At 54.9% G+C, this 23,558-nt stretch overlaps 7 protein-coding genes across 7 annotated transcripts; 3 read left to right on the forward strand and 4 right to left on the reverse strand.

Annotated features, from left to right (window-relative positions):
• Nucleotides 1-33: 33 nt before the first annotated feature.
• PV09_00537 (uncharacterized protein) lies at nucleotides 34-3,821 on the reverse strand. The gene is made up of 3 exons (XM_016353289.1): nucleotides 2,780-3,821; nucleotides 1,596-2,697; nucleotides 34-1,510 (listed from the first exon to the last, which is right to left on the reverse strand). Exons 1-3 carry the CDS (start codon nucleotides 3,544-3,546, stop codon nucleotides 1,241-1,243), a joined length of 2,139 nt encoding a protein of 712 aa, XP_016218442.1. The 5' UTR covers nucleotides 3,547-3,821; the 3' UTR covers nucleotides 34-1,240.
• A 3,441-nt stretch (nucleotides 3,822-7,262) lies between these two features.
• On the forward strand, nucleotides 7,263-9,001 carry PV09_00538 (uncharacterized protein). The gene has a single exon (XM_016353290.1). The coding sequence runs from the start codon at nucleotides 8,402-8,404 to the stop codon at nucleotides 8,762-8,764; it is 363 nt and encodes a 120-aa protein (XP_016218443.1). The 5' UTR covers nucleotides 7,263-8,401; the 3' UTR covers nucleotides 8,765-9,001.
• Nucleotides 8,624-11,762, reverse strand: PV09_00539 (uncharacterized protein). The gene has a single exon (XM_016353291.1). It carries the CDS (start codon nucleotides 11,379-11,381, stop codon nucleotides 9,198-9,200), a length of 2,184 nt encoding a protein of 727 aa, XP_016218444.1. The 5' UTR covers nucleotides 11,382-11,762; the 3' UTR covers nucleotides 8,624-9,197.
• Nucleotides 11,763-11,832: 70 nt separating this feature from the next.
• PV09_00540 (uncharacterized protein) lies at nucleotides 11,833-14,223 on the forward strand. Its single transcript, XM_016353292.1, has 2 exons — nucleotides 11,833-13,057; nucleotides 13,111-14,223. The coding sequence occupies exons 1-2, from the start codon at nucleotides 12,612-12,614 to the stop codon at nucleotides 13,826-13,828; spliced, it is 1,164 nt and encodes a 387-aa protein (XP_016218445.1). The 5' UTR covers nucleotides 11,833-12,611; the 3' UTR covers nucleotides 13,829-14,223.
• Nucleotides 14,224-14,388: 165 nt separating this feature from the next.
• PV09_00541 (uncharacterized protein) lies at nucleotides 14,389-16,281 on the forward strand. Its single transcript, XM_016353293.1, has 4 exons — nucleotides 14,389-14,600; nucleotides 14,769-14,823; nucleotides 14,883-14,988; nucleotides 15,269-16,281. Exons 1-4 carry the CDS (start codon nucleotides 14,590-14,592, stop codon nucleotides 15,673-15,675), a joined length of 579 nt encoding a protein of 192 aa, XP_016218446.1. The 5' UTR covers nucleotides 14,389-14,589; the 3' UTR covers nucleotides 15,676-16,281.
• PV09_00542 (uncharacterized protein) lies at nucleotides 15,929-19,148 on the reverse strand. Its single transcript, XM_016353294.1, has 4 exons — nucleotides 17,704-19,148; nucleotides 17,179-17,629; nucleotides 16,923-17,117; nucleotides 15,929-16,865 (listed from the first exon to the last, which is right to left on the reverse strand). The coding sequence occupies exons 1-4, from the start codon at nucleotides 17,910-17,912 to the stop codon at nucleotides 16,521-16,523; spliced, it is 1,200 nt and encodes a 399-aa protein (XP_016218447.1). The 5' UTR covers nucleotides 17,913-19,148; the 3' UTR covers nucleotides 15,929-16,520.
• A 680-nt stretch (nucleotides 19,149-19,828) lies between these two features.
• On the reverse strand, nucleotides 19,829-22,286 carry PV09_00543 (uncharacterized protein). The gene has a single exon (XM_016353295.1). It carries the CDS (start codon nucleotides 21,911-21,913, stop codon nucleotides 20,075-20,077), a length of 1,839 nt encoding a protein of 612 aa, XP_016218448.1. The 5' UTR covers nucleotides 21,914-22,286; the 3' UTR covers nucleotides 19,829-20,074.
• Nucleotides 22,287-23,558: the final 1,272 nt, after the last annotated feature.

Consider the following 23,558-nt stretch of genomic DNA (forward strand, 5'->3'; position numbering starts at 1 on the left):
AACCACCAAGTCGACTCGTCCACGAACGAAACGCCGTCCGCCAGGCACTGCGATGATCCATCGTCTACGTTGCGACTTTGTTCTTCTTGTTCTGGAGAGCGTGCGAGATAGATAGCAAGTTAATTTTCACACTTCAAATACCTGGTACAAAGACGCTTCCTTGACTTTTCGGGGCGCTGGAAGACGAGAGCCCGTACTGTCTGAAAGCGAACGGCGGAAAAACAAAAACGCAAACCACCACCAACGTCGACCTGGAGGGAATGATTTCCCCAGCCAGTCAGTCCACTTGCCGTCATCAGATGTGCGCGTCGTCGTCGTAACATGAACGTGATCCTCGGGCTGTAAAATGTAGTCTCTCACTTTCCCCAAGTCGCTGTGTAACCACACGCAGAGAACACGAAATAAAAGAACCTTCCCAGACCCAAACAGAGAACCAGCAAATAGATGCAGCTAACTTTTGATGTGTCGCCCCAGTAACTTCCAGCACAAAAGAAAGAGGAAAGTCAAGGGCCAAAACAAAGCAGGAGAAGATACACCAAAAAAGGAAAGAAAATCCAAGAAAGTCTATATGCCAATGGGCTAAATCCGTCATCAATTACGCCCTCCCTCCATCCGTCCTTCCCACCGCAATCCTCCACATGATCTAAAGAGGAAAGAAAAATAAAGATACTTTCTGTACGGTCTTGCAAAGGCTATACAAAGGCTTTGTGGCGGGCAACGGAGTGAAGCCGTTCAGCGTAGTTATAGAGAACCTTTGCAACGTGTAAGGACAACGTTGCACAAGATTCACGTGGCGCCAGCCGCAACCCTTGAGGCAGGTAGTTGATACCATAGAAAGATATCCCTTGAACGCCAGCGTTAAAGGGAGGAGACGCGAGAGGAGATCGGTGTAGGAGTGTGTATGCGTGTGTGTGGTTTATCCAACACGGAGGAGGGTTTGGGTATGCTTCTCCCAGTAACGCCGGCAGTTTCTGTGATTCCATGCAGTCTATGGTCCGAGGAGCACCATCGCAGCTCTATAGAGAATTTTTTTTCTTCCAAAGAAAAGCGGAGACCTCGTCGTCGTTTCCGTTATTCGTATTTCGCGCAACGCAGTGTATGGTATCATTCATGCAAGGAAAGTGTCGAAGCGAGCCAAATAAAAAAAATAGTAGGGATATGTGTCCGTCTCCGTGTGTGCGTGTCGATCTTCGGGCATCGGTTTCAGCAGGGAAAAGGCAAAGACCTGTCACCGCCAAAACTAAAAGAGATTGCCGGCGACGTTTGCGTTCGGATTGAGACCGGCCAGAGGATTGCCCGGTAACTTTAGATCCGGATTGCACATGGGCGAGTGCTGCTTGTGATACTTAAGGCCGTTGAGATTCTTGTACCGCTTACCGCACACGGGACATTGATATGGCTTCTCCTTTTCCATGCCGACTGTTCCTGGATACGGGATAGACGTGATTGGATCGACGATCGAAAACGTGCCGTCCGCATTCTCTTGCAACTTCTGGTTGTTGTGGCCGTGCTGTTTTTTGCCGATCGTTAGTGCACGTGGCCCCATTGTGCGACGCAACGAACGTGGGCGCATCGCTTGTTTCAATTCAACTCACCTGCTTGTGATACTTGAGGCCGTTCTGGTTCTTGTACGCTTTTTCACAGCCAATAACGGGGCATTTGAATGGCTTGTTCTCTTGGTCAGGAAACACAGTCAAACCAATCACAGGGCCGCCTAATCCACCAACCAGCTGTTGTTCTCGTAGCTTCTTTTGCAATTCAGCATCCATGGGTATCTGGCCGTTCTTGATCGCGTAAGCTAGCTGCTGCGCGTTCATGCCCCCACCTGCTTTGCTGAACAAGCGTTTGGCGGGCTCGTCGATTGTCATGCCGCTCATGTTATTCGTCAGACCAAAACCGATTGGGCCGAAGTCGAAGTCATCTTGCATGCCCATCTGACTCGCCTGCATTGGCATGCCTTCCATGTTCATGCCAAGCGCGTTCATGTAGTCGGAGTTGAAATCAGTGTTCATCTCGGCGGGCGTCCCGGGTATGGAGGTGTGAGGCGACTTTTGTGATTGCTGGAAAGACTGGGTGCTCAGAGCGGGGGTGTTGACTGAGGACACGGTGGGATTGCTGTAGAGCTGGAAAGCTTGTGTCGCATTTGGCGTCGAGGGTGTGGACGTTCTGAAAGCTTGTTGCGCAGGCACCGAAGGCGTGATGGATGTGTTGAGAGGGGTAACGGTCGGCGTGCTTTGATTGATCGACGATGTCATCTGCGGTACAGATGTCGCCGGAGTCGTACCGTCGTCCATCTCCATGTCCTCGAGGGTGTCCATATCTTGGACGGTAGAAAGCTGAGTTCGGCTGAAACCATCCCTTTGGTTCGCAAAGCTGTTCGTTCTCTGGTTCATGGCGCGTTGGTCTTGCGCCGCGACATTTTGCGAGGAAGGCCCGCTGCCACCGGTTCCGTTTGAGGGGCGCCTGTTCGCACCAAAGCCTGCCTGGCTTGATACCGAGGACCGGTGCGCGATCTGGCTGGACTGCTGTGCGTGGTTCTCCTCAAAATGCTGCAGCAATTCGTGTAGCGAATCGAGGTTTTTGCCGCAGCACTGGTAGCCGGAAAGAAACTGCGCTTCCATCTTGGGAAGGTACGAGGAGGAGTGTAAAGATGGCGATCGGCCAAAGGGCATGGGCGAAGTGCCCGTCATCATGATGCTGTGCGCAGAACGTTAGCTAGGATTTACGACCCCGATCCTTCATTTTTGGATGGGGATGGATGGGAATGGAAGGCTCATACTCGTCTCGTAAGCTGCCGACAGAGATTCCGCCCCAGCTCATGCCGTTGCCCATGAAGCTACCGCCCGTGTTACTCTCTCTACGCTGACGATCCTTGACGGAGATGGGTCGGGCGCCCGAGCCGTAGTAGGACGAGCCAAACATGTTGCTGATGGAGTCGTGTCTGCCGCTCACGCTCAGACGACCGGGATCGGGCATGCCCATGTACTGGTTCGTGGTTGCGGTGGCGGCGGTGTTTCCGACGGCTTCGGCGACGGACTGTGCCGTGGCGCCGGCCTCCTGCAGCGCGGACGTGAGGTTCGACGTCTGGTTGCGAGGAGACTGCGAGTTGGTGATGCGCGGCGGCAGGGCGATGTCGACGGGCGACGCCGAGCTGGCCATGGTGCGCTTCTCGAAGGTGGGGGGCGGCGAATCAGAGAAGAGAGGGAAGGCGGTGTCGCCCTCGTCCTCGAAGAGAGGCTCGGACGGGTCAGGCGCAAAGTGCCAGTCGGCACCAAGAACAGGATTGCAGCTGCGGGCGGCGGTGGAAGCGGCGTTGGCGACGGGCGAGGAGGAGGAGGAGGTGGTGGTGGTTGAGCAAGTGGTATCTTGCTTCTTGTGCCAGGAAAAGTAAAGTTCTTTCTCCTTCCTAGAGGCGGAGGCAGGCCAGGGAGCTTCTGCGACGGTGGGCGTATTCAACGGAGTGCTCTGGGCTGTCGACGCCTCTCGGCTTCTGTCGTCGCACACAGAAGGAGAGTAGACCAGAGAAGGTGGAGGCGATGCGGACATCAAGCGTGCAGACGGTTGGCGAGTGGGCGGAATGAATAGCGAGGTCGGTGTTGGCTGCGAATCAGAGACCTCGGGCGGCGCGGCTGACTCAATGCTGGCGAACGGGAGGCGAGCTGCCGTCGGCTGGACGGTTTTGAAAGGCGCGATGGCCAGCAGGACGGTTGGGAAGGAGCAGAGCAGTATGATCAGGCAAGAGCGACTGAGATCCGGACGGGGACAGAGGCGGGTTTGGAGGAGTATGTGAAAGTGCGCGCTCAGTATGATGTAGGAAAGTGCCATCCGTGGCCAGCCAATGAAGGCAGGCACGGTTCTGCCGAACGTGAGGCTCAGCGCCAATCAGAAGGCCGCGCGCCGTCCGGGGTGGTGGAAGGCGACGAGACCGGGATAACTTGTCGGGCACGACGACTCGCGTCATCAAAGGGGGAGAACAGACGATGGGACTCACAGAGCCTCGGAGGGAGAGCAAGAGAGATTGGCCGGAGAGGAAGTGAATGGGAGAAAGAGGGTGTGTGTGGGAGAGAGGAGGAGAGCCATTTCGTTGCTCGACTCGACCAGTCTCTGCTACCCATTGAAAGACGTTGCTGATGTAGTGGCGGTGACGGTGCTTGTATGTAGTGGTGCTGGCTCCAAACTATTGAAATGGAGAAGTCATGGAATGCTACACTATGCTCTGCTATGCTACGGTATGCTATGCTATGGTATGCTTGGCCATAGAGGGCTCTAGGAATAGGTGTGGTATGTGTGTGTGCACGCTCGTGCAGACAAGATCGTGGCAGGCTCTTCTAGTACATCGCCGGGCCCATCCTCATCGAGCGGTGTGTGTGAGGGATGGGAACGACGGGAACGAGAAACGAAACAGAGGCGGGGAGTGAGACACACACCCACACACACACACACACACAACACCATCCATACAAACCCACACACTCTCGTTCTCGGACTCTCCTCTCTACCTTACTCGTTCACTCTCCTTGTAGCCACCTACCCCATTCCCACTCTCTCGCACACACAAGAAGATGTGCGGAGCGGCTCTGGGCCTTGTCGTCAGACACCAATTGCGTTGACGAATAGACAAAGGAGATTGACGCCATGGGAAGGCCAGCTAGCTTCAGACTATGGAGTAGTGGACGTTGGTTGAGGAACAAAAGCACAATGCGCAGAGGGCTTCATGCACATACACTCGCACGACCGCACGAATGGACACGCTGCAGATGCGCGAGGGTTGACGCTGTATCGGTGTTGTGTATTCACCCTCGTCTCTCTGTGTTTCTCCCACAAAAGTCTCTGTATGTCTCCGCTCGCTTATGGGCGCATATGAATCTCATCCAGAGCCCGGCGTGAACTCTCGAGTCCAAAGAATTCGTACTTTCTTTTTGTGGCCGTCGCAGTCAGCCGCTGGCCACTGTTCGATTTACTTCCGGCTCTGGTTCTGGCTCAGGCTCCATCCATCCGTCGGCCAACCAGCCAAAAACAAACCTTCTCGCCAGCGTAAGCATCCCCCGATCCATCGTGTATTGTCTCCCCATACGGTATCGTCTCCCGAACTATTTTTTCTTTGCTTTTTCTCTTGTGCATTATTTCACAGCTCTCCGCTCTTTGCCCTCCTTACCCTCACCTTGACCCATCCCGCGCCTAGCTACCGTTCCCTACCGTTCCAACGGAGCACGCTACCAGCTCCTACTTGGACAAAGTCCGAATACTACTGCTGCGGCCACGGCCATTGACGACTGAACCTTTGACCCACCTCCTCTGTTCACCCGCCCCAAACTGTGTGCTGGTAGCCAATGACATGGGCTGTCACCCTGTAACACATCGCCCCAACATCGAGCGTACCCCAGCCACGCAACCACAGCATCCACTTTTACGTCCTGTGTCGAAGCCTTCCAGAACACACGCACGGCCATTCAGCGAGAATGCTTTCAGCTCTGCACAGATACAAGCACTGGCGCTACGGGAACTGGCACTGGCACTGGCACTGGCACTGAGGGCATGTGAACGCATCCTCTGTAGATGGTACGTACCATCAGGCCCACGCTTCACATGACGTTGCTTTCCGGCCCTTGGTGATTGACCCGTGCCGTTCGCCTTGAGTCGGTGTCGGCGCTCGTTACGAGACGGTTACTACCTCTCCCGCGCTCGATGCCTGTCCCCCGTCCTGTTGACGTGCTGGTATGACACCGGCGAACTGCTGTCTGCCCGTGATTTAAGATTCTTATTGCCAATGTCAGAGACCCCCCCCACCGTTGCTGGGGCCTCTTCGTCTTCGCCTCACTAGTGCTGCCCTGGCGACCCGTCATTGCGCCGGCCCACACTTCGCCGACTTTCACCATTAACTTCTTCGTTCTCTGGGCTGACCAGAGAACGGGCCAGTGCTAACGAGCCCGACCCTGAACCCTTTACGTATGCGGGATCGCACCCGCACCTTGGGCCCGCTCGGTGATCGCTCGGTTCGATCTTCGCAGGCATGAACGTGTGAGCCGCCTGACGAACACATGCAAAATCGTGGCCGCCGACCACCAGCACGAAACCCCAGTTGGAAATCCGCGTCGAACTAACTCTGAATTGCTGCTGTACTACTTGCTGGTCTGCCGACGCTCACACGCCCAACAGTCGGCCCCCCCTTTTCTGTCTTCTAGTCCCCAATCATGCTCCCCGCCGTTCCATCCTCATCTCAATTGCCAGTCCCAACATGTCGGAATCGCCATCCGTCAGGTACACTCGATCGTAGCTTCATGCCCGCACCCACATGCCACAACCCAGTAAGGCTCACGAGATGAAATCCACCCTGAGATCCACCCTGGCGCCCGCCAGAGAAGCTCTTTCACCTCTGAGACGCCGCCCAGCTGTGATGGCGCATTCGGGCCGACGGTGACTGCGCTGTATTTGTAGTTCTGCATAGGCGCCGGTTCCGAAGGGAAAAAAAGTTTTAATGAGCCACGACGTTCAAAGGTGCATTGGGAAGCAACAGTTGAACAAAAGGAAAAAAAAAAGTATCGCACCGCTATGCCCTTTTCTCGCTTTCTTGCTCATTATAGGTTAAGTTCAACGTGCAGCCGAATCTGGAGTCGCGGGAATCGCTCCGAGCACCTGCGTATTGGACTGCTTTCATTTCTTGGGTCTACACGCAACCATCTGCGCAACAGGCACGGTCGCGGTTGAGAAGCGTGCAGCCATCCCAGCCTGAGAGCAAATATGACGGCCTGGACACGAGCCTCTCCTGCGACCGGACTCGAGCTCCGTTCGCGTTGACCTACATCATTGGACGGACAAGAGGAACCGCATCTCCACTCGGCTCCGGACGTCTGGCTCTGGCTTGCATGAGGATTGCATCAGGCTGCGCGCTTCACATCGTCACCTCGCACCTACACACTCTCATCTACCGTCTCAAAGGACGGAACTTGCCTCTCCCAAGTCCCCGACAAACATCGTCGCCTTTTGGATCGCTCACTGCGTAAGCGCTGCAAGCGTTCGGAATAAGCACCACCAAACTCTGCTCGGTCCACGTCACGAGGCTTTCCACGACTCGCTGTCTGCTGACGAGGCATGGCAGAGTCGAAGCCCGACGATGCCGAGAGCTCTCCTTGCTCAGCCTGTTCCATATTGCGCTCTGCGGTCCTCCGCTGAAGGGCGTGCTGGTGGTCCTCCGTCCGTGTCCTCGAACACGTCGCTCAGGAATGGCTGGACCAATCCATCCCTGGACAATCCTTTGGGGGGGGGGGGGGCCTCTTCGGCATCCAGGTCACCGAGCCTTGACTGCAGGTCGGTTCCCGCGATGGGATTCCATTTTGCGTTGCGCGCCATCCTGTCCTGGTTGACACTACGATGAAGATACGTGCGACTATCCTCCTTCTTTGACTTCGTACGCCGCCGGAATCATAATGCTCAGGTCGAATGCCTGCTCGGCCATCCGGAACGTGCCCCTATTCAACACTGTGCTCTGTGCCTCAAGCTTCTGCGTGTAGCGTTTTTCTTCTGCCCTAGCTCGCCCGGTCTTGAAGGTTTCCTCCTCCAGATATCTGGCGAATTGGACGCAATGGACGCAATCTGCAAAGGGGCGAGGAAGAAAGCTCACGAGGCACGCCTCTACCCCGGTTCACCATAAGCCTGCGTCTTGCACAAGAGTTAAGCATCTCGTTGATTTGTCTGCCGTAGCCCTCCAGCATCTCCACCAAGCGTGAGGCGATGATCTGATCGTCTACCGCATTCGTCTCCGCCATGGACAAAGCTGTTGGTCACGGCGGCTTAGTCGTGGAGTGCATCAAGGCTGAACATCCAACCCCATCCTGGCACGTCCGGTGGGCGAAATGGCGGCGACTTTGGCGAGGCTGTTCTCAAAAGCTCCCTCCTTAACCCACCGCCGTTCAAGGATACTCCGCGATTCACATTCGACCGGGTAAAGCTTATTCAGCCGCATCGCAGCGGTGCACTAGCCGACGACAGAGCGGAGCCTTGAAGTTCACCGCCGCGAAGGCGGCCAGAGATGCCGCATTGCACGTGATGAGACGGGCGCCCCTGTGGCAAGTTAAGGTCGTCTAACAGGCCCGGCGTCGCAAGCCCGGGACACATCGTACAGGGCTTCCAAGGACCCTTCATTTGCGCATGGGCGAGATCGCCGTCGCTGTGCCCGACCTGCTCGGCCGCTGCACGGCTGCCGAGCGCTTTCCTCAACAGAATTCCGTCCACGCGGCAAAAGGTTGATCGCGCGTTCCGCCCGCCCGCCGCGTCGTCGCCTTGTGTCAGAGATGCCGTGTAGCGGAGTGCACGTCGTGCCTCGCGTGCCGGCCCTCGAGCCGCTCTCTGCCACACGAGGCTGCGCGTGTCCCGTAAGCCGTCGCGACATCCGCGCCTGGTCGCGATGTTACCCGCAGAGCCCCGTAGCCGATCTTTACCGATGCGCTGCCTTAGAGTACGATTCGTCCTGGCCGCCCAACGTGATCACAACCATCGGTGTAGTCGTGGCGTTAGTGCGGGAGTTCTTTCAATAGAGCAGTGGCCGTTCTGGAGACGTGTTGGTAGAAGCAGAGACAAGCGGACGCAAGCAAAGCCATCAATGAGAACGGCAGCACGGCTAGGATCGGAGCGTAAACTTTTTTTTTGCTTCATTCTTTCTATACTTCGGCGACCAGCGTTCGAGCCCCAGCACAATGTCCACACTTGTGGCTGCTTTTCTGCATCTTTCTCGTTGCTCATATGGCGCGGCAGCGAAAACGCAAGCTAGGCAGTTTATCCAGCCCAGTCCTTCACGCAGCGCGCTGAGACACCCCTCATACGAAAAGTTTCAGTTCCTGTACGGAGACATGGCACTTATTGAATTCACTCCTCCCTCGCCTCTCTGTCCCCAATGACTTTGAACTTTTCCTGATTTAGACTTGGAGAAGCAAACGCACTGAGTTGGGCATACAAGAAAATGCAATGTAAATGCCCTACAGCTCAGGACAGTCCACAAAGAATGCCGTCATGATTTCTCCAGTGACCGCGCCAGAGAAGATCGTAAAGGTTAACGCCTAGCATAGATTTGAAGATGGTGATGGCCGTCCTTTGTGTTTCTGCAGACGCGGACTTTTAGACAGTCTCCGTCCGGCGAACAACATTCACTTTGCAGTCAGACTTTGGTGAAGCATGACCCAAAATGCTACGTCATTCTGGAAAACTCAATCGATGACGACGACGGGGATTGTGCGGCGTGGAGTCTGAGCCTGCCTCTCGGAGCCGATGACACTGTCACCATCGTCGTCGTCGCTACTGCTCGGAATTTCTTCATCACTCAGAGCAATTGCTTCCGCCGACTGATCTGCCATCTCATTCTGCCTCCCCTGCTCATCGTCTTCTCTAGATTCGCTCCCGCTCATAGCGCTCCTGCTTCGCTTCCTGACGCGCGACGTATCCGCAGACCCTTGCTCCGCGTCGAGATCGAGAGCGCTGGCGACCATGCTATTCATGACACGGCCAGACGCGCGCTTGCCCACCTGTTTCAGCAAACGCCGCTCTTCGGGCCGCGCGGTGCCGTCGATGACGCGAATCTGCTTCCGGTACTTTTTCGGGTCGCGGTCCGGATCCCGACTGGACACAAGCAGCCCGTTCACTTCTTCGAGGTCGAGGGCCTCGACGCGCGTGTCAGCCCAGAACCACGTGTTGCCATCCTGAATGCGCTGGTACTCGTCTGAACTGTACCTGCGCGCTTGAATGATGCCGCTCAAACCGATGCCAGGGCTCGTCAGTGGTTGCCCTTGAGCACCCTTGCCGTGGACCCATTTATCGACTGCATCAAGGTCATAGTATCTTCCCATCACTCGATGGAAAGGAACACGTGTGAGCTTGTCAGCTGGGGTGCGAGCGTACCAAGGGCCGGCCCGATTCAGGCCCGTCGTCGCGTCGTCAAACTTGACCGGCGTTGGATTGGTCGCACGCTGAGCGTCTCTTGTGTATACCTTGCCCGTGATCCTTGCGGCGCAGTTGTATGGGTGACCATCGTCGTAGTCGTTGTCACTGGCCTTGTCCAGGTTCCACATGTCCAAAGTTATGGACGATATGTGCATGATGTCGGTCACACCATCGTCGAAGTTATTTTCCGGAATGAGGTAAACAAAGTCACCTTCCAAGATGAGCTCAGAGCCTAGATACATGGCTCGGCAGAAAACCTTTGCCTCTGGCCACTTTCCCTTGAAGCGATACCTTTTCACCAAAGCCAGCGTAGACATCACGAGCATAGCATTTGCAATCGTCTCGTCCCATTGGTCTGAGTCAGTGCCTGCCAACAAGTTCTTCCACAAGCTGAAGGGCCTAATCTGATCATGACGCAGATAAACATAGCGCTTCCAAATGCCCTTGCCTTCCTTTGAATTCGCATTGGAGAGAGGCTCGACTCGAAAGCCTGAGATCGTCACAGCTTGAGAATCGTCCTCAATATCTGTGAGTGGCGTCTGAGTAACGATGCCAGCTTCCCAGAAGGGTTCCTCGTGAAAAGTCGACCCATCTTTTGTTATCATGAACCGATTGTGCTTTGGGCTGAAGATGACGCTTTCGTCTTCTTGTAACGACCGCACCATCAAGACGATCTCCAAGCGGCGAGATATCCACGATCTCTTCTGTTTAAGTTCTCTCAAGTAGGCCTCGATGTTGGATGCACGCTCGGCGCGCCAGTCTGCACTCATAGGTTCTTCGATGAGAGTGTCCAGCGATTGAAGAGCCTTCAGACGGTCGATGTTGTTACGGTATGGGTCGGGCGTTCCTTCTTCGTCCGTCCGGCCCTCGACCCATTGTCGCCCTTTAGACTTGTACAGACCAATCTTAGGCTTCGACCCGGTTTCAGCTTCAGCTTGGCTGGAATGACTCGAAGGATGTGTCGTTGCTTGTGTCGATGGCCGCGTAGATATACTCGAAGACAGCGTGTATTTGTCGAAACGTGAAGTGCTATCAGGAACGGCGCTGGAATCTGCGACTACTGGCGTTCTACTCCAAGACTGCATGTCCTTCTTTTTACAGTGTATGCAAGGGCAGTCTTCGGTAGAGCCCTTCTCCATCAGAGTCAAAAAGTGAGGCAGAAACCTATTGGGCGAGTCAAATGGCTTTTTGGACGGATGTCCAAAGCACCATCTATCCACCCGCTTAGGGTCGCCCGGTCGAGGTCTCTCCCACACAGTGTAGCCATATGGAAGGCGGTCGAGTCGATATCTGAAGCCAGGTTGAGCTTCGCCACGGCTTTTCATCCATTCAGTACCAAGCTTTTCCAGATATATCTCTGGTGGGTCGTCTTTTCGATGCGTGCTTGTGTTGGGCAGGTGTCTCGCATTTCCATCGGAATAGTCATTGATCGTCACAATCCGGAGTTGCGCCATGTTTTCGAAGTGAAGGATTTGCAAAAGCCGCCGAGGATGAACATGGTAGACGTGCTCGAAACTCAGCGCTCCAAGTGAAGTCAAAGTGACTTGTTCGAAGGACTGTACTCCGCTGACCTGGCATCATATGTTGTTCAATGAAGGGCCCCACGGCGCCCAGCATTCAAACCAGCCCGGACGAGCCGCAAGCAACTCTGTTGGGGCCTATGCGAACAGTGTCATGGAATGTCATAGCGCATACGACAGGACGTTGTGCTGATGTCTGCGTTTGATGCTCGGACAGAGTATCACGAACACGCTGGGCTTAGCGAGCTCGCGACCGTGACGAGGGCGAGTCCAATTTACGAGTTCACAGTGAGTGTTGCCCTGCTAGCCCGAAACGGACAGCGCGACTTTGGTCGTCCTGATCAGTTTGCTCATCCCATTTCTTGTTATTTATCTTTGCTTCCACAACACAACCGTGCTTTTTCCCGTCTCCCGTCAGCCATCCCGCAGAGAATCGCCCGACCAATTTCGTCAGACATACACAGTAGGCTTTCACTGAAGCCACATCACCAAACACGGATGCCTCGCTCGCGTGTTCGCGCCACCTCGCGACGTCTCTCCGCGCGATGAGGCCGACATGACAATTTTAGCTGCCTCGGAACCTCGTCGTACGACGCCACTAATGATCACTCCTGAAAATGGATGCGCCACATTCCTCTTTCCCCTTCCACCATTGGTTTTTCCCCAAATCTCGTTCACGATGCTGATCCCAATCGAGTCAAGTCGATCCGGCGAGGCTCACGATGCCAGACGGTGACGGGGCACCTGAAGGGCCGTGCTGGACGGTCATCGTTCGCACAGTCTCCCTTCGCTAGGAGGATTAGCCCATGCTGGTAGTCTGGATGGAAGGTGCTTTGATTATCTGCTGGTGCCCTCCCCTTTGTATTCGTCGATCGTTCTTATCTACCTTCGTCGCGCAGACTTCACCTTCAACGCCGCCGCGTTGCTGCACATCGTGTGGTATCAATTGCACCGGCCGTGGCCTGGGATTGATCCCTCGAGCAGCTCGCTGTAAAACTCGGCTCTTACCTACCGCAATGAACCCGGAATAGAAACCGTATTGGTTTCAGTCCTTCCTTCCAGTTCTCCGTACATACTGCGCTCGTATTACCATAGTCATAATCTTAATATACTCCCACGCTTGCCTGACACCGCGACGCGGCCAGATATTTGAATTTCCAAGTCATGGACAGCTATTCGAACTCCGGTTCAAGCCCACGCTCCTTCCCCGACGATGTGGATGCACCAACGAAGCGCATCTCGACACCGGCTGGCATGCGCCTGTCCGTCATCATGCAGAACACAGTAGACCAGAAGTCTAGGCCGAGGCGGCCGTCGAAAACGGGCACTTTGAAGAGTGGGACTGTGTCAAAGGGTAGCACGTTGGTGGGCGATCCAAGAGAGAGCAAAGAGGAGAGGATGTCAGGCCCAATGGGATACTCCTACGACATATTCAGCGAGAAGGCTCAGCTGCCGCCGCCCTCGTTGCTTATGCGATTGAAATCCAGCCGGCTGATGCAGCGGAAAGGCGGCTGGAAGAGGGTATTGCTCGTCTGTGGTGTTCTGCTGATCTGCATCATTGCGATCGCAGTCGGCACCGCGATCGGACTCAAGCAGTCGAACAAGAGCAGGTAGGTACCTGTGCGCCACCAACTCGCCGAAGTCTTGCTCACGAAGTCAATAGTACAAACTCGCAAAGCAGCGATGCCACTCCAGCGAGTGCCGGCGCTGCATCGCAGTCAGGAACGGCCACAGCAACCGGCGCCTTGGCCACAAACACTCAAGTGCCGTCCGGCTTCCCGGCTGGTACATACTCATTTACCACCTTCCTCGACACTGTGAACACGGACTGCACATCTGATCCTGCCACGTGGAGCTGTTACCCTTATACGATCTACAATAACGATCATGTCAAAGCCCTCTCGACCTTCAACTGGGTCATCAAGGAGGCTTCTTCCAAGGCCTCGTACGAGATCTCTTCGCTACAGAACCCGTTTGATATCAACTTCCAGAACGCGGCTATGAATATCCTCGACAAGGGTACCGACAACGAAAGATACCAGTTTCAAATCCAGATGGACAAGTCAGTCGTGCCTAGCACGTCTATTACTAACGATGGATCGTCTGCAACGTGCTTTTATAACTCAACAACGATGACGGGATATCTGTACACGAAGCGAGCGAAGGATTATCCCACCTCAGAAGAGACGGTTAATTCAACCTATCCAGCCTGGCCGTTTTCTGTGCGGGTTGAGCAGACGGCTGCAGGAGGAGAGGGCGTGCCAAATTGCTACAAGACGGTCGACGGCAGTCTCGGGGCTCAAGTCGGGAACTTCACCGCGGAAAATGCAACAACGCTGTGCTCGTGCCTGTATCGCAATTACTTGACTCCGGAGCCCTGAACTTACGAACATCTGGCATATCGAAATATCCTCACAATTATCTCGCCCTGCCAGCTACGGCGCATTGCATCGGGCAGGGAAGGTCAGGCTCGCGCCAATGCGTCTGGAGATGAGGAAGTTTTTTAAACAGGAGAGGGCTGAACAGGCAGGCTCAGCGAGTCTGGCTTCGCGGGAAGCAGGAGAAGGAAGAGGGCCTAATATCTAACCTGGCCGTGGCCTTGCTGCCATCAGAATAGTTTATTTCTCTTTGATAGCACATTTGTAGCAAACTCGGCAGCTATAGCAGAAGCATCTGCCACATGATTCGCAACGACTGTAGCATACATACTGTATAGCATCGCTGAAAATAAAGTAATTGATCTTCAACCGAGCATTGGACGTAGGATGAAGTGGAACAGAGCAGATCTCGAGACGGGGAGCCATGGACGCTAATAAGATCCAATCATGGCTCATGGCCTTTGAACTGTGCAGCAGGAAGCCAACGTCATTTTTTTCGGGGGGGGGGGGCAGAGTGAAGGTGCGAGGAAACGCACTCCGCTTTCGCATTTGATAACCCGAATCACTCAACAAGGGCAGCTCGACGACGCTTTTCTTTCTCGAGCATCCAGCACCACGTCTAACTCGCGGTCTGCCTTACTACCAAGAGCAAAAAGCCGGCGGAAAACCCCTGTTCGTCGCGCGCGTATCTTGGGCCGGACAGGTCAAGAGAACATAGACTCCAAAAAGATCAAGGAAAGAAGAGCGCTTGGAAGCAAAACAGAATGCTTCGCTGGTAAGGTTCACCCGCCGCAGGTCCCCCTCGCTACCAAACCCTTTCTCTCTCTCTCTCTCTCTCTCTCTCTCTCTTTTTTTTTTTTTTTTTTTTTTTTTCCGCCCTTCTCCTTTCCTTCTTTCCTTTGGGATCCAAGGAACCGAGCTGACGAACGTTGCGACGCACCAGGTACCAGGCCAAACTCAGATCGCGGCCGCTGCTGACGCAGAGCGCCACGACGCTGGTACGTCGCGTGAGAGCGGGTGCGGGGAAGGGCGACGTTCCAGGCTGACGGGGTAGCAGGTGCTGTTCGCGACGGGCGACGCGATGGCTCAGCAGCTTGTCGAGAAGCGCGGCCTCAAGAACCACGACGTTGCGCGGACGGGTCGCATGGCCCTCTACGGCGGTGGTAAGTGATCTTGTCTGCACCGTCAGGCGTCAAGCGAGCCCTCCTTCTTCTCCTTCTCCTTCTCGTCCTTCTTCTCCTTCTCCTTCTCGTCCTTCTTCTTCATCAATTTCTCTTCCTCCCAAGCCATCCTCTCCTTGCCCCTCTGCCTCTGCCCGTATGCGTTCCGTCACGGAAGTCAGCACGGAGGGCAGGGAGGTCGTGTCCGCATGAGATTATAAAAACCACTCAACTTGGTGCACTTTTGCTGACGCGGGAGGGTTTGCCGTCTGACACGCACCAGCCGTCTTCGGTCCCGTGGCGACGACATGGTTCGCCTTCCTCCAGCGCCGCGTCAGCCTCGGCGGCAGGTACGCCACGATCGGAGCGCGAGCCGCGCTCGACCAGCTCGTCTTTGCACCGGCGCACATGTGCGTCTTTCTGTCCAGCATGGCCGTCCTGGAGGGCTCGTCGCCGGCCGACAAGCTGCGCTCGACCTACTCCACCGCCCTGCGCAAGAACTGGCAGGTCTGGCCCGCCGTCCAGTTCGTCAACTTCGCCTTCGTCCCGCTCGAGCTCAGGGTCCTCGTCGTCAACGTCGTCAGCCTGGGCTGGAACTGCTACTTGAGCTACCTCAACTCCCAGGCCAGCAACTCGGTCCGGGAGAAGGCCAAGGATCGCTTCGAGGACACTGGATTTGCGGGCGCGTAGCGTCACTTCCTTTGTCGTTGGAAGGACGGCTTCGTTTGACTGGCCAGAATACCGGCAACGACGTTTGATGCTTCCTTTCGTACATGATCTACAGTGTGGTCTGCCTTTCTGAGGAGGACACTTCACGCACAGATACCCACGTTGATTTGCGTTTTGGAGACTCTATAAACCGGAGGCGTTCATGATCCCCTGTACATTCACAAACATATAGACAGAGTCATCAAAGTCAGAATTGGGACAATCGGCAGATGGGATAAAATCACATCGTAGTTTCAGATATGGATCCATTTTTTTTTGAGTAGGAAATACCATAGGCTCGTCTTACAATCGTACTACCCAATCATATCAAAGAGGTAGATTCTGAACCCGTTCGTTTTTCATCCTCCAAGGAGACAGAAATACACCAGAACCTTGCTGGTACACGAACGCCGCCCAACACGCCGTTGAACCATGGGTATGGAGGGGTAGAGCAGGTTAAAAAAAGAAAAACGACGAGGAGCATAAAGCTACAGTACATTTCCAAAATGGTATAAGCCTGCACTAGGCAAAACAGCGAGCAAACCAGGTCAAGATATGGCAATGTGGGAGTCGAGAGATGAACACCCAAAACAAAAGAACAATTGGAAGAGCGTTTGACCTCACCCTCGTCTAAGCCCGTTGTAAACCCTTCCTGGGAAATGCGCAGTCTTCTTTGTTGCTTTGGTAAGCATGCTGTGCTAATAGATGAATTATTGAATGAATAGATGGCTGTCGTAAATGGTTCGTGAGATCAAAAACATTGTGCGCGGAGTCTGCTCCTTCTCGTGTGCCTGGAGAGTGCTCGTGCGAGAAGATCATAACATCGCTCAGTCGATTTCCATCCTGTGTCCACCGCTCGGATTCGACGGACCCAGGCCCGTCTGTGCATCAGTATAATTTGTTCGCACGTCGTTCATGTACAGCTTATCCGCGTTCGCATCAGCATGTCGTAGCACGTGGCTCTTGGAAATGTGCGGTTTCAGACCCTTGTTAAAGTTGCGCGTACACCAGCATGCGATGACGATGGTGATGAGGAGGAAGACGATGGTGATTACGGCGAATATTGTGAGCGTCTTACGCGCAGGCGCATAGTCGGACCGACGCTGGCTGTCAGCTGCGTACATGCGTACGAGTTTAAAGATGAAGTAGGCCAGGCCGACAAAGTACATAAACTAGAACGTATGGGTAAGCTTTGCGCAATTTCAAAGGTGTCCGTTCGTGGAACGTACGATTGTGACAATCATTCCAATCAAATGTTCGCGCTGCGTGCTCCACGCTGCTAGTAGAAGCATGACCAGCGTGACGGGAAGGGCGGCGACGGTAAGGTAGAACTCGGCATCGCTGGTGTTGTGAACAATGACGAGGAACTGAATGATGAAACCCAGGAACAAGAAGAAGTCGAACTTGAGCAGCGCGATGTAGATCTACACTGCATGTTAGCTGCTGTTGGGACTGAGATTGACACGGGTATCAAGGGTTGCTCGCCTGGTAGATGAGGAATCGATTCTTTAGTCTCACGTCGGCACTGATCTGTTTGTAAATGGTCCACGCAAACTCCTCGTACAGCTTCCAGGCGCAGATCGCAAGCAGAAAGGTGCCTAGCGCCGTCAGACACGGCAACGCAATGAGATACGGCCTGACATCGTTCCAGAAGTTTGTGTTCTTCAAGAACAAGCGCAGGCTTGTCAGGTACAAGAAAGCGTCGTGGATCTGGTCGCCCTGCACGGCTGTGTAGACCATGATGGCCAAGTTCATGGCCACGATGCCGATGACCTGGATGGTGTTTTTGGCACGAAGGGCATCGTAGACGAGGAGCAGCTCGTACACGAAGCCGAAGATAAGGAGAGCGAGGTAGGTCGGGATCGTTTTTACGTCGCTACCGCCTTGCTGCTGTGCAGCCGGGATAAGGCCGTTCTGGAACTTTGCAAAGACATACCTACAAACCATGGATCCTTAGTTTTGCCTATCCCATACGGAAAAAAAGACATGCGAGGTGGTACAAGCACTTACGCTTCTAAGCTCAGAGACAGAATGGCCTGAATGAGCGCCACGAGCATGAAGGTCCATGTCCAGAAAGTGTTGGGTATGTACATCTTGCTCGGTTTCAACCCTGCCGACGTACCAGCGGAAGCCAGCCCTTGCCTGTCAAGATAGCCTCCGGCGGGCGCGTTGTGTGTAGCGAAATCTTGCCTATAGTACTTGGGCTGATCGGGTAGCATATCAGGCTGGTAGTGGCCGAAGTCTGAGCGAGGGGTGAAACTCCGATCGAATTCAGGCGCGTTGCCGAGCAGAGAGTCTCTGCTCTCGAACGATCGAACCTTGGAAGCCACGGTGGAGGTTTTGCAGCGACTTGGGGACGGATAGAGAAAAGAGGCGCTGGGGGGTTGCGCCTATATCGTGCCGGTATTATACGATGCTCGGTTGGAGGTGAAGATGGGAAGTTGTACGGCAAAGGATATGAATAGGGCTGTGCAGAGGCCGGTTCTGCAGGTCGTGTGAGCTGCGAATTGGCTGAGGACCGACTGGGCTCGATTGCGCGCAGGCCGGGCGTTGCATGAACAGCACAGGGCGAGGGATGGGGAGATGGTGGGCGCTGCGACCTCGGGCACAGCAGCAGATGTAGAGCGAACAATCTGAACACAGGTAATGAGGATGGAGACGATGACGAGGTGGAGAGGATGAGGAGTATGTGTGTGTGTGTGTGCGACAGTGTACGGCAAGGGGGCTTAGCGAGCGTGGATGGCTGTTGGTTTGTTCTCCGCGTGTTAGAGGTGTGTCGGAACCTTGAACGACCCCCGTTCGAAGTGACCTCAGGACGGGTACGATCGCATCCAACTCCGCCCGGTATGGGAAGGACGCGTAGATGTTATCGGTGACAGCGAAACGGCCCGGGACCGACACAAAAGACCGGCGAGACGACAAAAGGAGAAGGTGACGAAGAAGCAGCACACGACGGCGATGGCGACGACAAGGACAAGGAGAAGTGCTGTACACGGAGCAGAGAGGAACAAAAAAAAGAGTCAAGGGAGACTCTCGTCTGACGATCGACAGTTCCGCTGCTGCTCGCTACTCATTTTTCTCTACGCCTTGTATGTGAGCTGGGAGCGCCGCCTGTGCACAAGACGCTACCGTTCTGAAAAACGAAACGTCGTCTCCACTCCATTCTTCTTCCGCTGTCCTGCCTCCAGCTACCACCCAGGCGCTGACCCTCACGGACGGCCAGCGCGGCCTGCTTTTCTTTCCCCCACGGCGCCGTTTCGATGCCCGTCGACAAAGCGCTGTCGACATTTCCCGACCGCGTCGAACGTTCAACGGCGTCCCTCCCCCGCCCCGTCTCCCCGGTGGCACACGATCGAGACGGGCCAGCGCAACCGCGAGAACGGGGTTGACGTCGACGCGTGAACTCCCAGCACGGGAAATATGTTTTTGTCTCCCTGCCCCTCGGCGTCCGGAACGATGACAAAACGAAAAGAAAGAAGAAAAAAAAAAATCTATTGAAGGATGAACCCAAATAAAGGACGCCAAGACGCAGGCCCTGCCCCGTTCACGCCTTACACCGCCCACCCGTCAGGCTGTGCTCCCGTGCCGCAGAGACTTGACGCTCACCACCGCGGCCACCACCAGCGACTTTTGTTTCCCGTCGCGCACCAGCGCAAGCCCCGTTCGAACCGAAGGCCTTCCGCCTGCACTGCCCATACCACCCGTTCGCTCTTGACAGTCCTGGCCTCCTAGCTGTAACGTGAGCCGCAACCCCAAGCTTGATTTGTCTGTGCCCGCCGTGAGCCTCCAGGTCGGATGTTTTCTCCCGGACTGGCCCAGGGAGCCATGCGTGCCCACGAAAAGGTAGGTCCTTGAAGCAGATGCCAATGCTGCTTCGTGCGGAGCTGCACGCTCCTGACCCAATGCACACGTGGATTCTGTTGCACAGCTGTCGCGATCCTCCTGCGAACAGCCCAAACAAGACCAGGCTGGAGACGCCCGGCCAGCCTGACCATGCACGAGTGTTGCGGACCCGAGGGACGCTGTTCGTGCAGCCTAACCCTTCCTCGCCCGAAAACCTAGTTTCAACGTCGTGACGTTCGAGATTCTGCCTCTCTTGCACTCTGACGTTTGGTTTGCGCGTGTGTCTTGTGTCTTTTTTTGTTTTGAATCCCTTCCATTGGCCACATGGCTGTTGGGCATGTGCTCGTCTACAGACGTGCTTGTTAAGGCCGAAATAAAAACTAGCATACACCGAGAGGATGAAATGCACATTACAAAGACGTAAGGGTATGTCATTTGATGTCTCATCCGCCGAGCAACGACTGTTGCAACCTTCGAGTACAACCTGAATCCTGCCTGTAGACCTCCACCGTCTTTGGTAAGTACCATCTCCTTACTCTCATGAGTCCCATATAGGACCAAACGCCGGCACACCCCGCGACTCCATGCCATACACAATCTTTCTCGTCAGTCTTGGGTTACTGATGCAAAACACCGCCTCTGCACCGCTCTCCTTGAACAATTTGTACGTTAACCCAACCATGTCGGGTCGTCCTTTCCTCTGTCTTGTGTCAATGATCATCGCTTCCGGATCGCACGACTGCACCTGTTGACACAGCTCCCGGCCATACGTCTGCATTGGCGACGGTGTGCTCCAGAGCACTCTGCACACGGTCTTGCGCCGGGGCTCGAGAAGGAATGAGAGGCAGGGCCCGATGCCTGACCCCGTTGTCACAACGACCACTTTCCTGAAGACGAACGCCATAGAGAGAACGCCCGTCTTAGGCATGCCTTTGACCCAATAATGGCTTTTGGGTCCGAGGATCGTGCGTTTGGTCCAGTCGCCCGCGTTGGAAATTATCATAGAACCTCCGCCACCTTCCCTGGGATACGTCGCAAACGGGTGCCATTCACCAAGTGGGGCTTCAGCAATGGCAAGTCCACTCAGCGGTGGCAGCGTCTTCTCAAAGTCTAGTCGAACTGCATGAGTAGATAGCTGGTCTGCGTTGAAACGCCATTTTCTGAGCCGCAGCCACGGGAGAACAAGGTGGGCTGTGATGATGATCAAAATCCAAAAGACTGGCAGGCGGACCAACTCACGGCCGAACGAACGGCCAGTCTTCTTCTGGATCTCGTGGACGATGAGCATTGCGTCGGCCCAAAAGATGGCAATGGCTGTCCACCCTGCAAAGCGATGGGTGTACTCGAAGGTGTTGTGCGAGAAGAATCGATATTTCGGGTATGCAAGCAATATGATCGCGAACAACATTGCCAGCAGAACACACGTGAGTGTGAGCACCGGGACCGAACGCAAGACAAAGTTGGCAAATTGAAACGACAGCACGATTGTCAGTACCAAGAACCATATAAAACCAGCGACCGCACAGCCAGAATGCACGCCACCGTTCTCGTACACCTTGGCAAGACTTCGTCTTATACGAAGTGGCGTTGAATGTGGAACCAGCCAGCAGACCCGGTACAGAAAGTTGACAATGTAATCTTGCCGGATAAGTATGGCCACAGCGAAATTGACCGCCGCTGCAGTAGCAAGATCAGTGAGATTGAGGCTATTGATGCTCTCGTTGCGCAAGTGGGCTAGCCATACAATCATTGGGATGATATTTCCTATAAAGGCAACCGTGAAAAGCCTTCGGTAGACGTTCAAGTATGTGTGTCTGAGATTGCGCACGACCTTGTGTTGGCGCTTTTCGGGCACTGTGAGAACCTCGCCATTGCCGTCGGGATCGCTGGCCAAAGTACCAAGGGTGTCAAAGGTGCCAGTACTTCCGTGCTTTCCGTGAACGACTTGGTTCCAGGACGAGTTCTTGTTGGCATCGGAGACGGAAAGACCTTTTTCAAGATCGACTGCCGTATCAAACGACTCAGTGGACGGGGTTAACACCGCCGATTTTGGACGCACAGGCTCCGGCTGCTTGAGGCTTGTATTCAGCCGTTTCTCGTAACTCTCGAACGCTTCCGCGCTGAAGCCCGCTTGGTGATGTCGTTCAGCCATTTCGTCGGTCTCGTCTCTTGCTCCGTCCGTCCGCTCTGCGTGTCCGTCGAGGGCCTTTGCGAGGGCACACCCAGCGCCGTCTCCCGGGACAGACTCGCTGCGCAGAGAGGTGACAGACTGCTCTCCCGTGGCGGACGTTGTTGTATCTGTTTGTCTTGTGTCGTTCACGGCGTGTTCTGCGACGACAAACGGCATGGTGATTGGACTTGAATCCTGCACCGACATGGTGACTGGCGTACGGTTTGAAAGGCTACGGGTTGGAAGTTCTACGGTACTACGGCAGCCAAAACATGTCTGCAGGCCCTGGCCAGTGAAGCGGTATAAAAGAAGAGACAGAACAAAGGCAGGAGCGATGCACCCACGGCGCCTTCGCCCACCACGCAACGCACCCAGGGCAGCTGCTGCCCTTGCATGATGGACTGGATGGCGGATTCACGCAGCTGCTTGCAGGTTGCATCGGACGCGTACCACCAATCCGCACGCCGTCTATGCATGCATCCATCCTCAGAAGCGTACGATACTGCGGGAGGACCATTCTCGTGTAAGCGACGACACGCCCCGCTACTTGTGTAGGCGAAGCAGTGACCAAGTCCTACAACCGGTTACAAGAGTGCATCGTACATGGGCCGAATGCAATCCATATGGCATGTGCGGTCCGGGTTGGAGAATGAATTCGTTCCAGCTGGGACTGCTTTGGCAGATCTGCTCATGGCGGACCCACAGCATGCTTTTCAATGACTACACGGGATTTCACCGCGAGTTTGCCCGTGGAACCTGGCACCCAACGGGCTGAGCGATTAAGATGCATACCTGCAGAAACGGTGGGGCGAGACGAAAAGTCTTAAGAGCGGAGTTCACGGACGGCAAGAGCCCAGGTGCGGCGAGAATCGACATTGAAGCTCGGGACCGACGACTGAGATAGGATCGTAAAAAACATAATTAATTAAAAATAAAAAAAAAAGCTCAGAGCGCGAGCGTATCCAGGGCTCTTTCGTGTAACACAAGCCTTCCAGTGCGCTGGGGAGCAGTGTCTGCACCGCTCCGTCCCGCGAGGTCAAGCGACGGTGGTGACTTCTACCGAGTGGACGTGGAGGCATCAGAGCGGACCTTTTCCCGTTCCAGGCGCCGTGTACATTGAGCGCGGCGAACTTGCAGAGAACCGCGCGGCGAGTCATACATCTGCCGCGAAACCCTGAACGCTTCCTGCTTGCGCCGTGGTGAGGTATAACATTCAGAACTAAACATTCTCTCGATCGGACCGAGCAGGCATCAAATTCAAGGGAGCGATCGCCGCTGTGTCCAGTCTGACTTGGCCAATGACTTACCAAGCAATGCAGAAGAGCTGCGTGCAGGAGCAACGGACGACGACGATTGTGCAGCTCTGGACGGGCGGATCGACCCCCATGTTGCCTTTTATCAAGAATCTAGATGGCGGGGATTCAATAGCGAAGCCTTTTTGTGGACTCGAGTTCATCTCATTGGTGGACTCACAAGGCTTGAGCAAGGCTTTTGCCGATGTTGGTGGCTGAGGAATGCGCGCAATCGATTGGCGTACGGTATGTTCTTGTACAAATGGGGCCATGACTGCTCTCTAACTGCAAATCCCAATGCTTGAATAGGTCGCAAAGCGCACAAAGAGGCCTGTGTATGTCTGCAAAGGGAAGATGCTGGCTGCAGAAGCAATCGCACGACCCAAATTCCAGCGCCTCCACGATCTTGCGCTAAGCAAGCCACGCGTTGACGTCCAGCTCTCACCGCACTTCCATCGTGCTCGGTAGACCATCGCACTGTCCGCCAAGGTGGATGAAGCTCGTCTCTCCAGACACTGTCGGAACGGACGTGAGAGGATTTGTCCGTGTCACTTGTTCGA

This window comes from Verruconis gallopava (assembly GCF_000836295.1).
Source record: "Verruconis gallopava strain CBS 43764 unplaced genomic scaffold supercont1.2, whole genome shotgun sequence".
Classification (NCBI taxonomy): domain Eukaryota; kingdom Fungi; phylum Ascomycota; class Dothideomycetes; order Venturiales; family Sympoventuriaceae; genus Verruconis; species Verruconis gallopava.